A 20,932-nucleotide genomic window follows, 5' to 3' on the forward strand; every position below is an offset into this window, starting at 1 on the left:
ACAGGCAGCAAGAGAGGAAACACAAGCAGGGAGAATGGGAAAGAAAGAAGCAGGCTCCCAGTGGAGGAGCCTGATGTGGGGCTCGGTCCCAGAACGCTGGGATCACGCCCTGAGCCGAAGGCAGACACATAACGACTGAGCCACCCAGGCGCCCCGAGAAGTTGGTGAAATTTAAATGGAGGTGACATGGGGGGTACAAGAATCTATTAATTGAATGATGGTTTTATATTAATGCTGACTTCCTAACTTGGAGGGTTATATGGTAGTTAAAGCAGCAAAATGTCCTCGATGCGGAGAAATATACACTCAAGTATTTAGGGGTGATGAGATATCATGGATGCAACCTGTTCTCAAAAGGCTCAGAAAATGGAACACCTGGGTGGCTCAGTTGGTTAAGTGTCTGCCTTTGGCTCAGGTCATGATCCCAGGGTCCTGGGATCAAGCCCCGAGTTGGCCTCCCTGCTCAGCGGGGACCCTGCTTCTCCTTTGCTTTCTTTCGCTATCTCTGTCTCTCTCTCTCTCAAATAAATAAATAAAATCTTAAAAAAGAAAGAAGGAAGGAAGGAAGGAAAGAAGAAAGGAAAGAAAGATCAATCAACAAAGAATTAGCTGAGATTTCTCTTTCAGCCCAGCTGTTCTGTGAATATGTAGATAATCCCACAAGGAGGAGGGGATTATCCTCCATTGGAGGGGTTTAGACAGAAATCTAACCACAGCTTAACAAAACATATTTTTAAACATTCACTTGTGTGCTTTTTCATTCGATGAATCTTTATTAAATCCAAGGCCTAATGCTGAACTAAGTAGTAGGATACAGAGATTTAAAGAAAAAAAAAAAGGAAAGATGGGGTCTCTACCATTACGTAGCTCTTTGTTTAGTGGGAGAAGGTGGTATTATGAATAAATATGATAAGTGAGCTAAATGTAAACCATGAAACATAGTGGTGGATAGACTAAACCTAAAACATAATGAAGTGGTGATGAGAAAACAACTGAGTTACTGTTTATTCTGCAGGACTGCAGGCCCTGGCCTTGTGGTGACTCTCTTCTATATCATTTAGGTATTCTACTTACCATTCCTTAGATGGAAATACCATTTGTTGGCCTAAATTCCAGGTATCTTAGAGATGCAGTCTGGGAAGAGGAAATAGAAATTTGTGTGTGTGTACCCAAGACTGAAAGTCATATGGTTAGCTGAATCTACTAGTAGCTATCATGTTTCAGATTATACTATTTGGCTACAAAGGGATAAATTGTGATCATTTGGAATCTAAGAAATTCCAGTATTCCTGAAGTAAACTGATGCTAACTAATCTGACCAGAAATTACAGAAATTGGCTGATTATCCTTTCTCTGGCAGCTATCCTCACTTTTTAGAAATGGGAAAATTTTAGCCACATGCATTAGGTGACTTGGGTGAAATGACCTAGGCCTGTTGATCTAGAATGACAACAAGGGGTCATTGCTGAGTTTCTCCCACTAGCACGTGGGCTTAATTGAGTTGGGAGTCTGCTGGTGTAAGGAGAGAGGGCCTGACTAATCTACTAGAGACTTGTACTCCTAAAAATCATCTCACTGCTTTTCTTGCTTAGCTGGAAAATTCCATTTGTGATTGAGTTCCCAGTATGAGCAAGGAGATATTTGCTGAGATCCTCCTAAGCTTGCTTGCCACCTGATCAACAACCTTCTTCCCTTTTTCTCCCTTCCTCTTCCTTCCTCCTCGTTACTTATTTTTCAGTGTGCCTCTTTCTCTAGTTCCCTCTTACAGAGCTCATTTTCCTTTTTAGTTTCTGCAATTTCCTTGTCTAGGCTAACCTCCAATCTTCCCTACCTTTAACCCTTAAAATCTGAGATTGGATTACATCAAGATTGCGTAAGAGCTAAGTTTTTCACCCTGGCATTCGAATCAAAATACTAAGAACACTGTTAGACAGAGGCTTCTCCTATTTTGACACTTCTACTACCATCCCACCAATGGCTTGAGTAGAGTTCCCCTCACTAGACTGTGGCTTTTGTACCCCGCCTTCTCTACTGACTAGATTAGCTTTATACATCCACAGAAGTTAGCTGGAAGTTCAAAAGGGAGCATGGGGCTCCCTGCTCAATGGGGAGTCTGCTTCTTTCTCTCCCTCTACTTGCCGTATCCCCCTCCGTCAAATAAATAAATAAATAAAACCTTAAAAAAAAAAGAATTGTTCTAAAATGATGCTTTGTATGCCTTAATTTGTTAATCCTCACAATAATCTTATGAGTAGGTATTATTATCGTTTCAATTTACAGATGAACCTCTCAGAGAGGTTAAGTAACTTCCTCAAGGCTACATAGCTGTTAAGTGGAGAACTGAGATTTGAAACCTGTCAGCCTGACTCAGTTGCTCATGTTATTAACCACTGTTGGAGGCTACCATAGCTTTAACTCTAAGTCCACTGCACATTTTATAATACCAAGTTGCCTTGCTTCACCAAGATGTCTGACCCTTTCAGTTCAATTATTCTACCACCCACAGTCCAGCTCTCATCTCAACACAGGTCCCTTTGAAACCAGGCCTTCACTCAATAGGCTGTAGATTCAACCCTTAGTTAACAAAGATGGATGCATTTTCCAGTCACTGGAGGCTGAGCTAGGTGTTTGTGCCCTTGAATTCCATAGTCAGAACCTCTTCAACTAGATTGTCTTCTAGGCTCTCCTCATCTAAGCTCGTTTCTAATGTTCTATGGTTCTAACCTCTCATCCATAATTCACATTTTGTCACTCTTGTTTCAGCCAAACAGAAATAAACTTAGAATTAACAAGTAATGGGGTAAACAGTTAGTCATCCCAATCTTTTCTCAACAGTAGTCACAAGCCCTAGCAAATTGGTGGTGTTTTTGTTGTTGTCATTGTTTTGGTGAATCTTGAATTAATCTTTTATTATCCAGTCTGAAAACTGCCTGCCTGCCTTTATTGTCTCAAACGTGACTGGCTACTTTCTTTCCTTAGGCTTGTCTTCTATCTGTCTCAGACTGAGTTTCTTCTCCTAGATGGTTGTGCCAACTGATAATTTAACCACTTTTTTCATCATTCCTGCTTTTCCTTTTTTAGAGGCATCTTCTGAAATCTGACTTTCTAGCCCTCAACTCCTCTTCCCTTCCTGTTGGATATCCTACTTTCTTTTCTCCTTTCTCTCCTTTCATGGAAGATTTGATACCAATGAGCCAGAACTAGATGAAGGTTACTCCTGTCCCCACTGTGGAGTCTCATTTTGTCTCTACCAACTCAGGATTTGAACTTTGGGATCTACCTGCTTTCTCCTTAAACTCAAAGAGGGAGGTGTGAATTAAGTTGTGCAGAGCCTGGGCTCCATGTATATCTTGGGATTGGTGGGCTTAGAGAGAATAGCCTGCTGCAACCAAATGAGTTGCTGGAAAAACCTGTTAGACCTTTAGTAAATTAAAAAATAATCAGTAATATCTAGAATTAAATTTAATAAGCATTGTAAGATTCAATAAGAAAATATTAGAACTTTATGAAGAGTTACAAAATAATATTTTTTTAATAAATGGAGAGGCTGTGCTGGTTGATTGGGTATGATTAGAGGGGCAAATGGCATGGGAGAGACTGATTTTACTTATCATTGCCTAAACTGATGAACGTAGTAGATTAGCCTACTCAGAGATTGGATCATCTCAACACTGGTAGAAATACCAACACCGCCCTAATCAGGCAGCTATCTAGGCCCCTGAAAAAGTCCCTGCACAAAAAGCATAAACCAAATACCAGCTCTAAATCCTAGATGCAGCTAAATTATCTGAGCCATGCATATTCCACTTCTTTGGATAACCTAAGCTATAATGGTTAGCTGAAGCTCTTGTATCACAAGGTTGTAAATAAGCCACTAACTATTCAAAACAAGGCACAGCAAAAGATCCTATCAGTTCCTTTTCAACTTTCCCCATCTTTATTCATGTAATCCTAGTAATCACTAGAATGAAACAATGTGAAAGAAATGCACTAGTTTGGTAGAACATACTAGAAGGTGCATAGCTGGATCATAAACCTAGCCCAAGGAAGACTCATATGTATTGCTAGCAAAGTTAACTATACAGACATGATCATAATAATGCATAAAAGAGTGGTTTCCCAGGGATACACCAACAACTCTCTATCTTCCTCACAGGGATATATAGTATGTCACTAAGTGGGAGACTAATAGTGCAAAAACGTCAACTCCATCCCACTTAATCTGTATAATCTCTCAAATCGTGGGGTAAAAGTAATTAAACATCCCAGTTTCACCTTTCCTATAATGTGTGCAGATCCCTGAACTTCCTCATAATTCTCTATTTTTGTACTGCCCAATATGTAGACTTTGGCTCCTTAGGTATTTTCTATAAGAAATTTACTCATTTATGACTTTATGATGTTTAGCAATTTTTGGCCAGAGGAAGAACAGAGATTACTGGAAGAACCATTAAAGTCCCTGCCTTATCATTGCCTTATCATCTCTTTAGCTATTTTTTAAAAGTCTATGATCTAAACAACAGGTGTTGGCAAGGATATGGAGAAAAAGGAATCCTTGTTCACTGTTGGTAGGAATGCAAACTGGTCTAGTCACTCTAGAAAACAGTATGGAGGTTCCTCAAAGTTAAAAACAGAACTACCCTGGGGCATCTAGGTGGCTCAGTCAGTTAAGTGTCCAACTCTTTTTTTTTTTAATTTTATTTAATTTTATTTTTTTAATAATTTTTATTTTGTTATATTAGTCACCATACAGTACATCCCCAGTTTTTGATGCAATGTTCCATGATTCATTATTTGCATATAACACACAGTGCACCATGCAATATGTGCCCTCCTTACTACCCATCACTGGCCTATCCTAATCCCCCATCCCCTCCCCTCTGAAGCCCTCAGTTTGTTTCCCAGAGTCCACAGTCTCTCATGGTTCATTCCCCCTCCTGCTTACCCCCCCTTCATTCTTCCCTCCCTTCTCCTACCGATCTTCCTATTTAAGTGTCCAACACTTGATCTCGGCTCAGGTTTTGATCTCAGGGTCATGAGGTCAAGCCCCACATTAGGCTCTCCGCTGGATATGGAACCTACTTTGAAAAGGGGGGAGGGGAACGCCTGGGTGGCTCAGTTGGTTGAGCAACTGCCTTCGGTTCAGGTCATGATCCTGGAGTCCCAGGATCAAGTCCTGTATTGGTCTCCCTGCTCAGCAGGGAGTCTGCTTCTCACTCTCACCCTCCCCTCTCTCATGCTCGCTCTCTCAAATAAATAAATAAAATCTTTAATAAATAAATAAGTGGGGGGGGGAATAGAACTATCCTACAATCCAGCAATTGCAGTGCTAGCTATTAACCCAAAGAATACAAAAACACCAGTCCAAAGGAATACATGCACCCCTGTGTTTATAGCAGCATTTTTTACAATAGCCAAGATATGGAAGTAGCCCAAGTGTCCATCAATTGATGAACAAATAAAGAAGATGTGGTATACATATACAATGGAATATTACTCAGCCATAAAAAATAATGAAATCTTGGCCATTTGTAATGACATGGATGGAACCAGACATACTAAACAAAATAAGTCAGAGATAGACAAATACCATATGATTTCACTCATATGTGGAATTTAAGAAACAAAACAAATGAGCAAAGGGGAAAAGAGAGAGAAACCAAGCAACAGACTCTTAAATACAGAGAACAAACTGATGGTTACCAGAGGGGAGGTGGGTGGGGGGATGGGTAAAATTGGTGAGGGGGATTAAGGAGGGCACTTGGTGTGATGAGCATTGGGTGATTTATGGAATTGTTTAATCACTGTATTGTATACCTGAAATGAATATAACACTGCATATTAACTAACTGGAATTAAAATAAAAACTATTTAAAAAGTCTGTCATCTTATTCTCCTGAGAAATGCAATGTAGTTTCCCAGACCTGACTGTTTCTCTCATGGGAGGTAGCTCTGCCTTTCAATCTTGAGGAAACTGGACAAAACAGAGTATTCTGAAGTTTACCTAGAAGAGAAAATAAACAAGAAGAGCCAAGAAAACTTTTAAAAAGAAAACTTGCTATCCTGTATTAAAAATTACATGATCTAGGGGTACCGGGGGGGCCCAGTTGGTTAAGCATCTGACTCTTGATATCGGCTCAGGTCATGATCTCAGGGTTGTGAGATCAAGCCCTGCATCGGGCTCCATGCTAGGTGTAGGCCCTGCTTAAGATCCTCCCCTCTACCCCCGTCTCTTTAAAAAAAAAAAAAAGTGGAGAGGGGGAGGTAAGATAGCCAAGGAGTAGGGGACCCTAAGTCTTGTCCTTCAAATACAGCTAGATAGTTATCAAATCATTCTGAACACCTGATAAATCAATCAGAGATCTGAGAAAAGAAATGCTGCAAGTCTACTAGTAGAAAAGAGACCACCTTTTGGAAGGTAGGAATTCCAGAGATGAATCAGGGGTGATATAGCTGAAGATATGGCAGAGAGGAGGAAGTCTGCTTACAGAGGCTACTGCAAAGTATTATAAACAATGGAGTCAAAATTGGAACTCTTAGAAGTCTGCTACAGTGAGGGATGTCCTGGCTTAAAGGTGCTTAGATGGCAAAGCAGGGCAATATCCCAGGTGTGCCAGCATGGTCTCAGGATCCCCAGGGTCAGAAGAAGAATGGGGGATGCCTGAGTGGGGCAGAGTTCCCAACATAGGAGTGGGAAGCCAGCTGAACAGCAAGCCTAGGTGCTGGCTTTCTGCTCTATGTTGCCATAAACTCTGAACTGCTGCATGGTCATGCAAACACTTCCCTGGGAGGGGTCCAGCAAAAGGCAGAAGGTAGTGAGACCCTCCTTCCTTCCCTGGGAGGAACATCCCAGGTCTGTGGCATAGGAATCCATAAAATTTGGAGTTTTGAAATTCAGTCGCATCAAATCAAACTAGATTTTAAACCAAAGATTGCAATAAGAGATGAAGAAGGACACTATATCATAATAAAAGGATCTATCCAACAAGAAGCTCAATTGTAAATATTTATGCCCCTAACTTGAGAGCAACCAAATATATAAACCAATTAATAACAAAATTAAAGAAACTCATTGATGGGGCACCTGGGTGGCTCAGTCGTTAGGCGTCTGCCTTTGGCTCAGGACCTGATCCTGGTGTTCTGGGATCAAGCCACATCAGGCTCCTCTGCTGGGAGCCTGCCTCTTCCTCTCCCACTCCCCCTGCTTGTGTTCCCTCTCTCGCTGGCTGTCTATCTCTGTCAAATAAATAAATAAATAAAATCTTTGAAAAAAAAGAAAAAAAAGAAACTCATTGATAATAATACAATAATAGTAGGGGACTTTCATAGCACTCACAGTAATGGACAGATCATCTAAGTGGAAGATCAACAAAGAAACAAGGGCTTTGAATGACACACTGAACCAGATGGACTTAACAGATATATTCAAAGCATTTCATCCTAAAGCAGCAGAATACACATTCTTCTCAAGTGACGTGGAACATTTTCCAGAATAGATCACATACTAGGTCACAAATCAGGTCTCAACCAGTACAAAAAGATTGAGGTCATACCATGCATATTTTCAGACCAAAATGCTATAAAACTTGAAGTCAACCACAAGAAAAAATTTGGAAGGATCACAAATACGTGGAGGTTAAAGAACATCCTACTAAAGAATGAATGGGTCAACCAGGAAATTAAGAATTTTAAAAATACATGGAGGGGCGCCTGGGTGGCACAGCAGTTGGGCATCTGCCTTCGGCTCAGGGCGTGATCCCGGCGTTATGGGATCGAGCCCCACATCAGGCTCCTCTGCTATGAGCCTGCTTCTTCCTCTCCCACTCCCCCTGCTTGTGTTCCCTCTCTCACTGGCTGTCTCTATCTCTGTCAAATAAATAAATAAAATCTTAAAAAAAAAATACATGGAAGCTTGGGGTGCCTGGTGGCTCAGTTAGTTAAGTATCTGCCTTCAGCTCAGGTCATGATCTCAGGGTCCTAGTATCAAGCCCCACATCAGGCTCCTTGCTCAGTGGGGAGTCTGCTTCTCCCTTTCCCTTGCCTGCTGCTCCCCCCGCTTGTGTTCTCTCTCTCTTTGTCAAATAAATAAATAAAATCTTTTTTAAAAGTTAAAAAAATTAAAATGCATGGAAGCAAATGAAAATGAAAATACAGCTATTCAAAACCTTTGGGATGCAGCAAAGGCCCTCCTAAAAGGGAAGTATATATCAATACAGGCCTTCCTCAAGAAATAAAGTCTCAAATACACAACCTAACCTTACCCCTAAAGGAGCTGGAGAAAGAACAGCAAATAAAGCCTAAATCCAGCAGGAGAGTAGAAATAATAAAGATTAGGGCAGAAATCAATGATATAGAAATAAAGAGAACAGAAGAGATCAATGAAACTAGGAGTTGGTTCTTTGAAAGAATTAATAAAATTGATAAACCCCTTGCCAGACTTATCAAACAGAAAAGAGAAGGGACCCAAATAAATAAAACCTTGAATGAAAGAGGAGAGATCACAACCAACACTGAAGAAATACAAACAATTATAAGAACATATTATGAGCAACTGTATGCCAACAAAATTAGGCAATCTGGAAGAAATGGACGCATTCCTAGAGACATATAAACTACCAAAACTGAAACAGGAGGAAGTAAAAAACCTGGACACACCCATAACCAGCAAAGAAATTGAATCAGTAATCAAAAAATCTCCCAACAAACAGAGTCCAGGGCCATATTCCCAGGGCTTCACAGAGGAATTCTACCAAACAGTTGAAGAAGAAATAATACCTATTTTTCTGAAAATATTCCGGGTGGGGGGGTAATCAGAAGGGGGAATGAAGCATGAGAGACTATGGACTCTGAAAAACAAACTGAGGGCTTCAGAGGGGAGGAGGGTGGGGGAATGGGATAGGCTGGTGGTGGGTAGTAAGGAGGGCACATATTGCATGGTGCACTGGGTGTTATACGCAACTAATGAATCATCGAACTTTACATCAAAGACCAGGGATGTACTGTATGGTGAATAACATAATATAATAAAAATATTATTATAAAAAAAAAGAATTTAAAAGCTTTAACAAAATAAAAAAAAGAAAGAAAGAAAATAGAAATGGAAAGAAAACTTCCAAACTCATTCTATGAAGCCAGCATTACCTTGATCCCAAAACCAGACAAAGGCCCCCACAAAAAGGAGAATTACAGACCAATATCCCTGATAAACATGGATGCAAAAATTCTTACCAAGATACTAACTAATAGGATCCAACAGTATATTAAAAGGATTATTCACCATGACCAAGCAGGATTTGTTCCTGGGCTACCAGGATGGTTCAACATTTGCAAATTAATCAATGTGATATACATATTAATAAAAGAAAGGACAAGAACCATATGATCTTGTCAATAGATGCAGAAAAGGCATTTGACAAAATACAGCATCCTTTCTTGATAAAAACTCTCCATTGTGCAAGAATAGAGGGAACATACCTCAACATCATAAAAGCCATATACAAAAGACCCACAGCAAATATCATTCTCAATGGAGAAAAACTGAGAGCTTTCCCCCCAATATCAGGAACATGACAGGGATGTCCACCTTCCCCACTGTTTTTCAACAAGTACGGGAAGTCATAGCCTCAGAAATCAGACAATAAAAAGAAAAGGCATCCAGCTGGGCAAAGAAGAGGTCAAATTTTCATGCTTCGCAGATGACATGATATTCTATGTAGAAAACCCAAAAGACACCACCAAAAAATTGCTAGAACTGATAAGAAATTCGGCAAAGTCACAGGATATCAAATCAATGCACAGAAGTCAGTTGCATTTCTATACACTTAACAATGAGACAGAAGAAAGTGAAATCAAGGAATCGATCCCACTTACAATTGCACCAAAAACCATAAGATACCTAGGAATACACCTAACCAAAGAGGTAAAGGATCTGTACTCTGAAAACTATAGAACACTTATGAAAGAAATTGAGGAAGATACAAAGAAATGGAAAAACTCATGGATGGGAAGAACAAATACCGTTAAAATGTCTATGCTACCCAAAGCAATCTCTACATTCAGTGCAATGCCTATCAAAATACTATCAGCATTTTTCACAGAGCTGGAACAAACAATCCTAAAATTTGTTTGGAACAAGAAAAGACCCCAAATAGCCAAAGGAATGTTGAAGGGAAAACCAAAGCTGGGGGCATCACAATTCCAGACTTCAAGGTCTATTACAAAGCTGTAATCATCAAGACAGTATGGTACTGGCACAAAAACATACACATAGATCAATGGAATAGAATGGAGAACGCAGAAATGGACCCTCAACACTATGGTCAACTAATCTTCAACAAAGCAAGAAAGAATATCCAATGGAAAAGAGATTGTCTCTTCAACAAATGGTGTTGGGAAAATTGGACAGCCACACGCAGAAGAATGAATTTCCTTACACCATACACAAAAACAGACTCAAACTGGATGAAAGACCTAAATGTGAGACAGGAATCCATCTAAATCCTAGAGGAGAACACAGGCAGCAAGCTCTCTGACCTCAGCCACAGCAACTTCTTGATAGACATATCTCCAAAGGCAAGGGGAAAAAAGCAAAAACGAACCCTTGGATCATCAGGATAAAAAACTTTTGCACAACAAAGGAAAGAGTCAACAAAACTAAAGGGCAGCCTGTGGGATGGGAGAAGATATTTGCAAATGACTTGTCAGATAAAGGGCTAATGCAAAATCTATAAAGAATTTACCAAACTCAACACCCCAAAAATTAAAAAAATCTAGTTAAGAAATGGGCAGAATGGGGGAATGGGATAGACCGGTGATGGGTAGTAAGGAGGGCACATATTGCATGGTGCACTGGGTGTTATACACAACTAATGAATCATCGAGCCTTACATCGAAAACCGGGGATGTACTGTATGGTGACTAACATAATATAATAAAAAATCATTATTAATAAAAAAAAAAAAAAAAAAAAAAAAAAAAAAAGAAATGGGCAGAAGACATGAACAGACATTTCTCCAAAGAAGACATACAGATGGCCAATAGACATATGAAAAAATGCTCAACGTCAGTTGGCATCAGGGAAATACAGATCAAAACCACAATGAGATACCACCTCACACTGGTCAGAATGGCTAAAATTAACAACTCAGGAAACAAAGGATATTGGCGAGGATGTGGAGAAAGAGGAACCCTCTTACACTGTTGGTGGGAATGCAAGCTGGTGCAGCCACTCTGGAAAACAGTATGAAGTTTCCTCAAAAAGTTAAAAATAAACTAACCTCCAACCCTCCAACCCAGCAATTGCACTACTAGATATTTATCCAAAGAATTTAAATATTGTGACCCGAAAGGGCACCTGCACCCCAATGTTTATAGCAACAGTGTCCACAATAGCCAAAATATGTAAAGAGCCCAGGTGTCCATTGACAGATGAATGGATAAAGAAGATGTGGCATATACATACAATGGAATATTATGCAGCCATCAAAAAATGAAATCTTGCCATTTGCAATGACGTGGATGGAATTAGAGGGTATTATGCCAAGTGAAATTAGTCAATCAGAGAAAGACAATTATCATGTGATCTCACTGATATGTGAATTTAAGAAACAAAACAGAGGATCATAGGGGAAGAGAGGAAAAAATACAGTAAGACGAAACCAGAGAGGGAGACAAACCGTAAGAGACTCTTAATCAGGAAACAAACTGAGGGTTGCTGGAGGGGAGGAGGTGAAGGGATGGGGTCATTGGGTGATGGACATTAAGGAGGGCATATGATGTAATGAGCACTGGGTATTATATAAAACTGATGAATCATAGGCCTATACCTCTGAAACCAATAATACATTATATGTTCATTAAATGAATTTAAATTTTAAAAGTTTTAAAAAATAGAAATACATAAAAAAAGATTTTTCATAACACAATAATGGGCTCACTATTTGTAATAGTTCATAACACCTATGTGCTTTGATGTGATGGTTTTGTCATGTTTATAGTTATCAGGCTCACTCCTACTAAACTGCAGGTCCTTTGAAGTCAGGGACTGTGTCTTACTCATCTTTTTATCCCCCCACAGGATCAAATACATTGGCCTCTGTACAATAGATGACTAATAATGATTTATTGATTTAAATTTCATTAAGCCAGTTTAGGAAAAGCTGCTTTGGAAAGAACCTCAGGTACTTTAAAATAAGGTGCTGGGATTGACTAATTGGAGAGGGCTGGATTTCTGTGTTTAGCAGTAATGTTGGTACAGCTATCCTGTTGTCTGTGGAGACATAATCTAGAATTACTAGAGACATTCATGGCACAAAACTCCTCAAAAGTTTCTTGTCCTGTTGCCTCCAGAAAGCTTTAACACTTGCGGATTTCCATTTTTATTGTATTTCTTGATTCTTGGAATAGAGACAAAAATCCCATTTGTAGACATAATCCTCCTCAGTGAGAAAGCTGAAGATCTAGTGAAGTCTTTACTAGCAGCCGGCATCCCAGGCTGATCTATAGAGGGTTATCCTTCTCAACATTTCTCTCCTCTTTGCAGAACAAGTGAGATATCTGCAAGCCAACAGCAGAGAACTCAACTCTAAATTTGGATATCCTGTGAGTATCAGGCCTCTAGTTACTTCAGAAGGGGGCTGGTGTTCTCCTCTAATATTCCCCTTTGTGAGTGGGGCAGGAATTCATTGTAGATGTAGATCCTACAACGTAGGTTCTGCTTTCTTTCAAGCTCCTATACAATGACGGCTGGTATAGTGGGGGCTCAGAAACCAAAATTAATTCTAGTGACCTAGCTCAGGAGAGAATATATCTCAGATTTTGAGTTTCATATATAACTTCCAGAAAAGAGATACTGTAGCTTTTTCTTGCACAAATGAAGTCATAGTTGAACAGTTTTTTTTTCCACTTCGACGTCTGTGACAATACATACAGATCTAACAGTGGCATGGTTTTCCACTGTTTTCAATATACCTTAATTTATTTTATCAGTCTCCTATTGATGAACATTTAAAATGTGTCCATTCAGGGGTGCCTGGGTGGCTCAGTCAGTTAAACGTCCGACTTTTGGTTTTGGCTGAGGTCATGATCTTGGGGTCGTGAGATCATCTCCACATCAGGGCCGAGTCTGCTTGAGATTTTCTCTCTCCCTCTCTTTCTGCCCCTCCCCTGGCTCACACACACACATTCTCTCTCTTTCTAAAATAAATAAATAAACCTTAATAAAATAAAACAAAATGAAATAAAATGTTTCCATTCATATCCAGATGCCCCCTCCAAAAAATAGTCTCCAGTGTTTTGCTGTGATAAATGGTTCTGAATGAACACCATTAATCATGAATTTTGTCACATTTGTGTGAATATATCTTTTCTAAAAGATAATTTTGTTTTAGAGAGAGAGAAAAAGTGCAAGAGTGGGAGGAGGGGGCGGGGGGAAGGGAGAAGACTCCCTGCTGAGTGGAGAGCCCAATGCAGGGTTCTATCTCAGGCCCCCAAAGTCATGACCTGAGCAGAAACCAAGATTTGGACACTTAACAGACTGAGCTACCCAGGTGCCACTTGTGTGAATATATGAGAATTTCCTAGAAGTGAATTGGCTGGATCAAAGGGAAAACACATTAAAAATTGTGATGCATATTGCCAGACTTCCCTCTAAAAAGATTATATCTGTTTATATTTCTACCTACAGTAGAGACTGCTCATTTTTCCATACTGCTGCCAGACTAGGTATTATCAATCTTTTTCATCTTTGCCAGGCTCTAGAATGAAAAACGATATTTTGTTATTTATCTTTCCTTAATTTCAAGTGAGTTCAATAATCTTTTCATGTTAATTAACCTTCTGTATTTCTTTGTATGGAAACTACTTTTTTGCCCATTTTCTATTAGATTGTTCATTTTCACTTATTTATTAATAACTCATAAAAAGATGTATATTTAAAATTCATACTCCAGGGGCGCCTGGGTGGCTCAGTCATTGAGCATCTGCCTTCGGCTCAGGGCATGATCCTGGGGTTCTGGGATCAAGCCCCACGTCAGGCTCTTCCACTGGGAGCCTTCTTCTTCCTCTCCCACTCCCCCTGCTTGTGTTCCCTCTCTCGCTGGCTGTCTCTCTCTCTGTCAAATGAGTGAATAAAATCTTTAAAAAAAAAAAAATTCATACTCCAGCACCCATCCTTCCCCACCTCTGCTCCCTATAGGGAATTACTCTTGTTACTTTCTTGTGTATTCATCAGTGCTTCTTTGTGTAATTAGAGCAAAGCCACTTTCTTAAACTGTTCTGAACCTTAACAATATGTCCTGGAGATGTTTTCATAATAGCTTTTTCCTTTTCTTTTTTCACCTGCATAGTATTTTCTATGTAGATTTAGCATCGTTTATGTGACCAGTTTTTTTTTTCAATTTTATAGTATTTTTTATTATATTATGTTAGTCACCATACAGTACATCCCTAGTTTTTGATGTAAAGTTCCATGATTCATTACTTGCATACAACACCCAGTGCACCATGCAATACGTGCCCTCCTCAACACCCATCACTAGCCCATCCCATTCCCCCATCCCCCTCCCCTCTGAAGCCCTCAGTTTGTTCCCAGAGTCCATAGTCTCTTATGGTTCCTTCCCCCCTTCTGTTTACCCCCCCTTTCTTCTTCCCTTTCTTCTCCTACAGATCTTCCTACTTCTTATGTTCCATAAATGAGTGAAACCATATGATACTTGTCTTTCTCTGCTTGACTTATTTCACTCAGCAGTATCTCCTCCAGTCCCGCCCATGTTGCAGCAAATGTTAAGAAATCATTCTTTTTGATGGATGAGTGATAATCCATTGTATATATGGACCACATCTTCTTAATCCAGTCATCTGTTGAAGGGCGTCTCGGCTCCTTCCACGATTTAGCTGTTGTGGACAATGCTGCTATGAACATTGGGGTGCATATGGCCCTTCTCTTCACTACGTCTGTATCTTTGGGGTAAATACCCAGTAGTGCAATTGCTGGATCATAGGGTAGCTCAATTTTTAACTTTTTAAGGGACCTCCACACTGTTTTCCAAAGTGGCTGTACCAACTTACATTCCCACCAACAATGTAGGAGGGATCCCCTTTCTCCACATCCTCTCCAACATTTGTTGTTTCCTGCCTTGTCAATTTTTGCCATTCTAACTGGTGTAAGGTGGTATCTAAGTGTGGTTTTGATTTGAATTTCCCTGATGGCTAATGATTTTGAACATTTTTTCATATGTCTGTTAGCCATTTGTATGTCTTCATTGGAGAAGTGTCTGTTCATATCTTCTGCCCATTTTTTTGATTTATTTGTTTCTCATGTATTGAGTTTCAGAAGTTCTTTGTAAATCTTGGATACCAGTCTTTTATCTGTAGTGTCATTTGCAAATATCTTCTCCCATTCCGTGGGCTGCCTCTTAGTTTTTTTGGCTGTTTTCTTGGCTGTGCAGAAGCTTTTTATCTTGATGAAGTCCCACAAGTTCATTTTATCTTTTGTTTCTCTTGCCTTTGGAGATGTGTCATGAAAAAAGTTGCTGTGGCCGACGTCAAAGAGGTTGCTGCCTGTGTTCTCCTCTAGGATTTTGATGGACTCCTGTCTCACATCGAGGTCTTTCATCCATTTGGAGTTTATCTTTGTGTATGGTGTGAGAGAGTGGTCAAGTTTCATTCTTTTGCATGTAGCTGTCCAATTTTCCCAGCACCATTTCTTGAAGAGACTGTCTTTTTTCCACTGGATGTTTCCTGCTTTGTCAAAGATTAGTTGCCCAAAGAGCCGAGGGTCCATTTCTGGGTTCTCGATTCTGTTCCCTTGGTCTATGTGTCTGTTTTTGTGCCAGTACCATGCTGTCTTTGTGATCACAGCTTTGTAGTATAGCTTGAAATCTGGCAACGTGATACCCCCAGCTTTGTTTTTCCTTTTCAACAGTTCCTTGGAGATTCGGGAACTTTTCTGGTTCCACACAAATTTAAGGGCTGTTTTTTCCAGTTCTTTGAAAAATGTCACTGGTATTTTGATCGGGATGGCATTGAAAGTGTAGATTGCTCTGGGTAGCATAGACATTTTAACTATGTTTATTCTTCCGATCCATGAGCATGGAATATTTTTCCATCTTTTTGTGTCTTCTTCAATGTCTTTCAAGAGTGATTTGTAGTTTCTAGAATAAGTCTCTGGTTAAGTTAATTCCAACATAACGTATGATTTTTGGTGCTATTGTAAATGGAATGGATTCCCTAATTTCTCTCCTCAGTTTCATTGTTTGTGTATAGAAATGCAACTGGTTTCTGAGCACTGATTTTGTATCCCGCCACATTACTGAATTGCTCTATAACTTCTAGTAGTTTGGGGGTGGGTTCTTTTGGGTTTTCCATATAATGTATCATGTCATCTGCAAAGAGAGACAGTTTGACTTCTTCTTTGCTGATTTGGATACCTTTTATCCTTTTTTTGTTGTCTGATTGCTGTTGCAAGGACTTCTAGTACTATGTTGAATAATAATGGCGAGAGTGGGCATCCTTGTCGTGTTCCTGATCTTAAGGGAAAGGCTTCCAGCTTTTTCCCATTGAGAATGATATTTGCTGTAGGCTTTTCATAGATGGTTTTAATGAAATTGAGGAATGTACCCTCCAGCCCTACACTCTGAAGTGTTTTAATCAGGAAAGGATGCTGTATTTTGTCAAATGCTTTTTCTGCATCAATTGAGAGGATCATATGGTTCTTGACTCTTTTCTTGTTGATATGCTCTATCACACTGATTGATTTGCAAATATCGAACCACCCTTGCATTCCGGGGATGAATCCCACTTGGTCATGATGGATAATCCTTCTAATGTACATTGGATCCTATTAGCTAGGATCTTGTTGAGAATTTTGGCATCCATATTCATCAGGGATATCGGTCTGTAATTCTCCTTTTTGTTGGGGTCTTTGCCTGGTTTGGGAATCAAGGTAATACTGGCCTCATAGAAGGAGTGTGGTAGTTTTCCTTCTGTTTCTATTTTTTGAAACAGCTTCAGGAGAATAGGTATTATTTCTTCTTTGAATGTTTGGTAGAATTCCCAAGGGAATCCGTCAGGCCCTGGACTCTTGTTTCTCGGGAGGTTTTTGATCACTGCTTCAATCTCTTCATAATTAATCGGTCTGTTTAAAAAATCAATTTCTTCCTGTTTCAGTCTTGGTAGTTTATAGGTTTCCAGGAAGGCATCCATTTCTTCCAGGTTGTTTAATTTATTGGCATAAAGCTGTTGATAAAAGTTTCTAATGATCCTTCCTATTTCATTGGTGTTGGTTGTGACCTCTCCCCTTTCATTCATAATTTTATTAATTTGGGTCCTTTCTCTATTCTTTTGAATAAGTCTGGCCAGTGGCTTATCAATCTTATTTATTCTTTCAAAGAACCAGCTTCTAGTTCTGTTGATCTGTTCAACTATGCTCCTGGTTTCTAATTCATTGATCTCTGCTCTGATCTTGATCAACTGCTTTCTCGTGCATGGGTTAGGCCTGTTCTTCTGTTCCAGCTCCAGCTTCTTGAGGTGAGAATATAAAAACTGCATTTTAGATTTTTCTATTCTTTTGAGTGAGGCTTGGATGGCTATGTATTTTCCCCTCAAGACTGCCTTTGCAGTGTCCCATAGGTTTTGGACCATTGTGTTTTCATTCTTGTTGGTCTCCATAAATTGTTTAAATTGATTTTTAATTTCCCGGTTTACCCAATTATTCTTGAGCAGGATGGTTCTTAGTTTCCAAGTGTTTGAGTTTCTTCCAAATTTTTCCTTGTGATTGAGTTCCAATTTCAAAGCACTGTGGTCTGAGAATATGCAGGGAATAATTTCAGTCTTTTGGTATCGGTTGAGACCTGTTTTGTGACCCAGTATATGGTCTCTTCTGGAGAACGTTCCATGTGCATTCGAAAAGAATGAGTATTCTGTTGTTCTGGGGTGTAGTGTTCTGTGTATATCTATGAGGTCCATCTGGTCTAGTATGGCATTCAAAGCACTTGTTTCTGTTGATTTTCTGCTTAGGTGATCTATTGCTGATAGTGGAGTGTTGAGGTCCCCTACTATTAATGTATTTTTAACATTAATCCAGCCTTGCTGGATAAAGAATCCTTGGCTGCATGTTTTTCTCGGATAGAGCTTTAAAAATATCCTGCCAACCCTTCCTCTCATTCCAGGTCTGTGTAGACAAGTCTGATGTAATTCTGATATTTTTGCCTCTGTACATGAGAAATTTCTTCGCCCTGGCCACTTTCAATACTGTATCCTTGGATCTAATATTTGCAAATTGCACTATGAAATGATGTGGCATAGGTTTGTTGTGGTTGAACTTGGGAGGGGTCCTCTCTGCCTCTTGGGCATGAATGCTTGTTTCCTTTGCTAGATTAGGGAAGTTTTCAGCTACAATTTGTTCAAATATCTCTTCTAGACCTCTCTCTTTCACCACCCCCTCGGGGATGCCGATGATTCTGACATTGGAACGTTTCATTGAGTCAGTAATCTCCCGTAACCTACATTCTTGAGATTGGATTTTTTTGAGCCAAGTTTCTGTTAACTTTCTCTTCTACCATCCCATCCTCCAATTCACTAATTCGTTCTTCTGCCTCATTACCCTGGCCATCAGAGCATCTAGTTTTGACTGCATTTGATTCATAGCATTTTTAATTTCTGCCAGATTCACTCTCATTTCCACCCTTAGAGATTCTATATTCTCATTAATATTTTCGTTAATATTTTTTTCAAGTCTACACATGATCTTGACCATTGTTACTCTGAGCTCCATTTCTGATAATTTGGTTATATCCATGTCCATCAGTTCTGTGGCAGAGGCCACAGACTCATTATCTTTTCTTTGCTGGGAATTTTTCCTTCTCGTCATTCTGATGAGGAGAGGTTGCGGGGTTGCCCAGAGCCCAAATTATTGACCAGGACCCAGGCAGCGTGCACTTGTTTTATAGGGACCTTAGGGATGATGTGGGCTTCTTGATTTTTCAGCCTGCCTTCTGGGGGAGGGGCCTGCTGCGCTGATATTCAGGCAACCCTGTTTGGGTAGAGTCTCCCTGTCCTCTGCAAGGGGGAATGGGGATTGGTACAATGTGAGCTAGTATTTCCGGGCTTTTGTTCTCTGGCAGCTTTCCCTGGTGGTTTTCTGTGGCTCTTTTCAGAGTCCGAGCAGCAGTGGCCAAACCCTAGCCTCTGTCTCAGAACAGAGAGATCGTAGTCCACTCTCCACTGAGCTCTCTTGGCCTCTTTGACTCTGTTTCAGTTGGTGCTGCTAAAAACCCTGCAGCGTCCCGGGTTGTGCACCCCACAGCCGGTATCCCAGCCCTCACTTCCAGGGCTGGTTCGTCTCTGTCCTTTGTGTTTCTGACACCGCCAGCTGCCCCCGGTTCCCGCGTGCACTCCCAAGCTCTCTGTTTCAGTGTGGTTTGCGCGCACTCTGGAGCGCCGGTTTTCAGTCTGGTTGCAGGCACGTTCCCAGGCTCACGGTCTCATTCTGCTCTCTCGTGGGTGCAGGTCTGCGAGTCCGGCCTGCTCCCCAGTGCAGATGGCAACTTTTTCCCAGCGCCAGAGCCTGGGGGCTTCCTCCCCCTTCCGTTTATCTTCCGATATCTGTGCACGGATTCAGGGCTCCCCGCTTCGTACCTCAATACTCAGCGCTGGAGATGTTCATTTGTAGAGATCCAGATGTATCTTCCTGCATCTCAGGCTGATTCCGTTGGTTTTCAGGATGTCTGGTACATATCCAGCTCGACTCAGGGGACCAGCTGAAAAAGGGGACCCCTACTCCTCCACCATCTTAACTCCTCTCTATGTAACCAGTTTCTTAATTGACATTTGGGTTGTTTCCAGTCATTTACAGTTACGAACAATGTTTTTATACATGTTATTTTGTGCATGTGCAGCTGTATCTATCTATCTATCTATCTATCTATCTATCTATCCTTATAGGTATATAAATTCATATATAGCCATACATATCTGTAGTCTCTTAGTTTATGATTTCTGAGTTAGAGAGGTTCTGGATAATAACAGTGTTCAGGGTGTAGATTTTCTTTCCCCCTTTCTATCTTCTAGACATGTATGAGAGGCAGTATAGTGCAATAAAACTAGGTTTTGACATCAGACCTGAGTTTGAGCACAGCTCTACTCCTTTCTAACCTTGCATCTTTAGGCATGTTTTTTTAACCTCTCTGATCTTGAGTTTCCTCATCTATGAAAAGGGCCTAACTCACCTTACATGGTGGTTGTGGGAGTTAGATATAGTTGTAAATAATGTTGGCTCTCTTTCTGCAAGAAACCATTGCCTCTTGAAGAAAAGAGTACAAGTCTCATTAATCTCTGTCTCCACAGTTTGCATCACGATATTTGGCGCATAAATGGCATTTGATAAATATATGCTGAATAAATAAGCAGATCTGACCTTTTCTTATGTATTTAACAACCATTTCATTTACATGGCCCGTTGCTGATTTTTCTCCTATTCTCTACTCTTTTCCATTCCTACTCCTTTTCTTCTTCCCAGCCTCTAACTTCTGATTCCCATTATGGCCTTGGCCTTGTGCTCTCCTCTATTCCCTCCTTTAGCCAACAGTCAGGTTTCACTACCTAAATAAATAAACAGCCCAAACCAAAATCCACCACCTCTATCATGCTTAAATTTTATCACCTCTGCAGAAAAAGAACTAAACACTGAAGAAGTTCATAGTTAAGCAGATGTTCTACATTCTTTAGATATTGCTTCTAGTTTCACGTTTAAGAGTAGAACAGAACACTCTGGTTGCCAAGTTAGTAAAGAAGCACTGATATTTCTATCTTGAGATAGAATCAGCAAGGCTATTGTCTTTGTTTGCTAAACAAATGCTACCAAGTGGGTAGAAACCTAAAATATGAAAATTAGTTATCAAATCAAATGGAAAATCGGTAGTGAATGCCTGCTGCT

General features: G+C 40.1%; 1 protein-coding gene across 1 annotated transcript in view; it reads left to right on the plus strand.

The window, feature by feature from the left end:
• Positions 1-20,932, plus strand: part of LOC113260484 (phospholipid-transporting ATPase FetA-like) — a 112,457-nt gene that overhangs the window by 35,590 nt on the left and 55,935 nt on the right. The window contains exon 5 of the mRNA XM_026506298.4: positions 12,542-12,600. Within this exon, the coding sequence (XP_026362083.3) occupies positions 12,542-12,600 (59 nt within the window). The remainder of the gene's footprint in view (positions 1-12,541; positions 12,601-20,932) is intronic.

The sequence above is a fragment of the Ursus arctos genome, unplaced genomic scaffold (genome assembly GCF_023065955.2).
Source record: "Ursus arctos isolate Adak ecotype North America unplaced genomic scaffold, UrsArc2.0 scaffold_18, whole genome shotgun sequence".
Classification (NCBI taxonomy): domain Eukaryota; kingdom Metazoa; phylum Chordata; class Mammalia; order Carnivora; family Ursidae; genus Ursus; species Ursus arctos.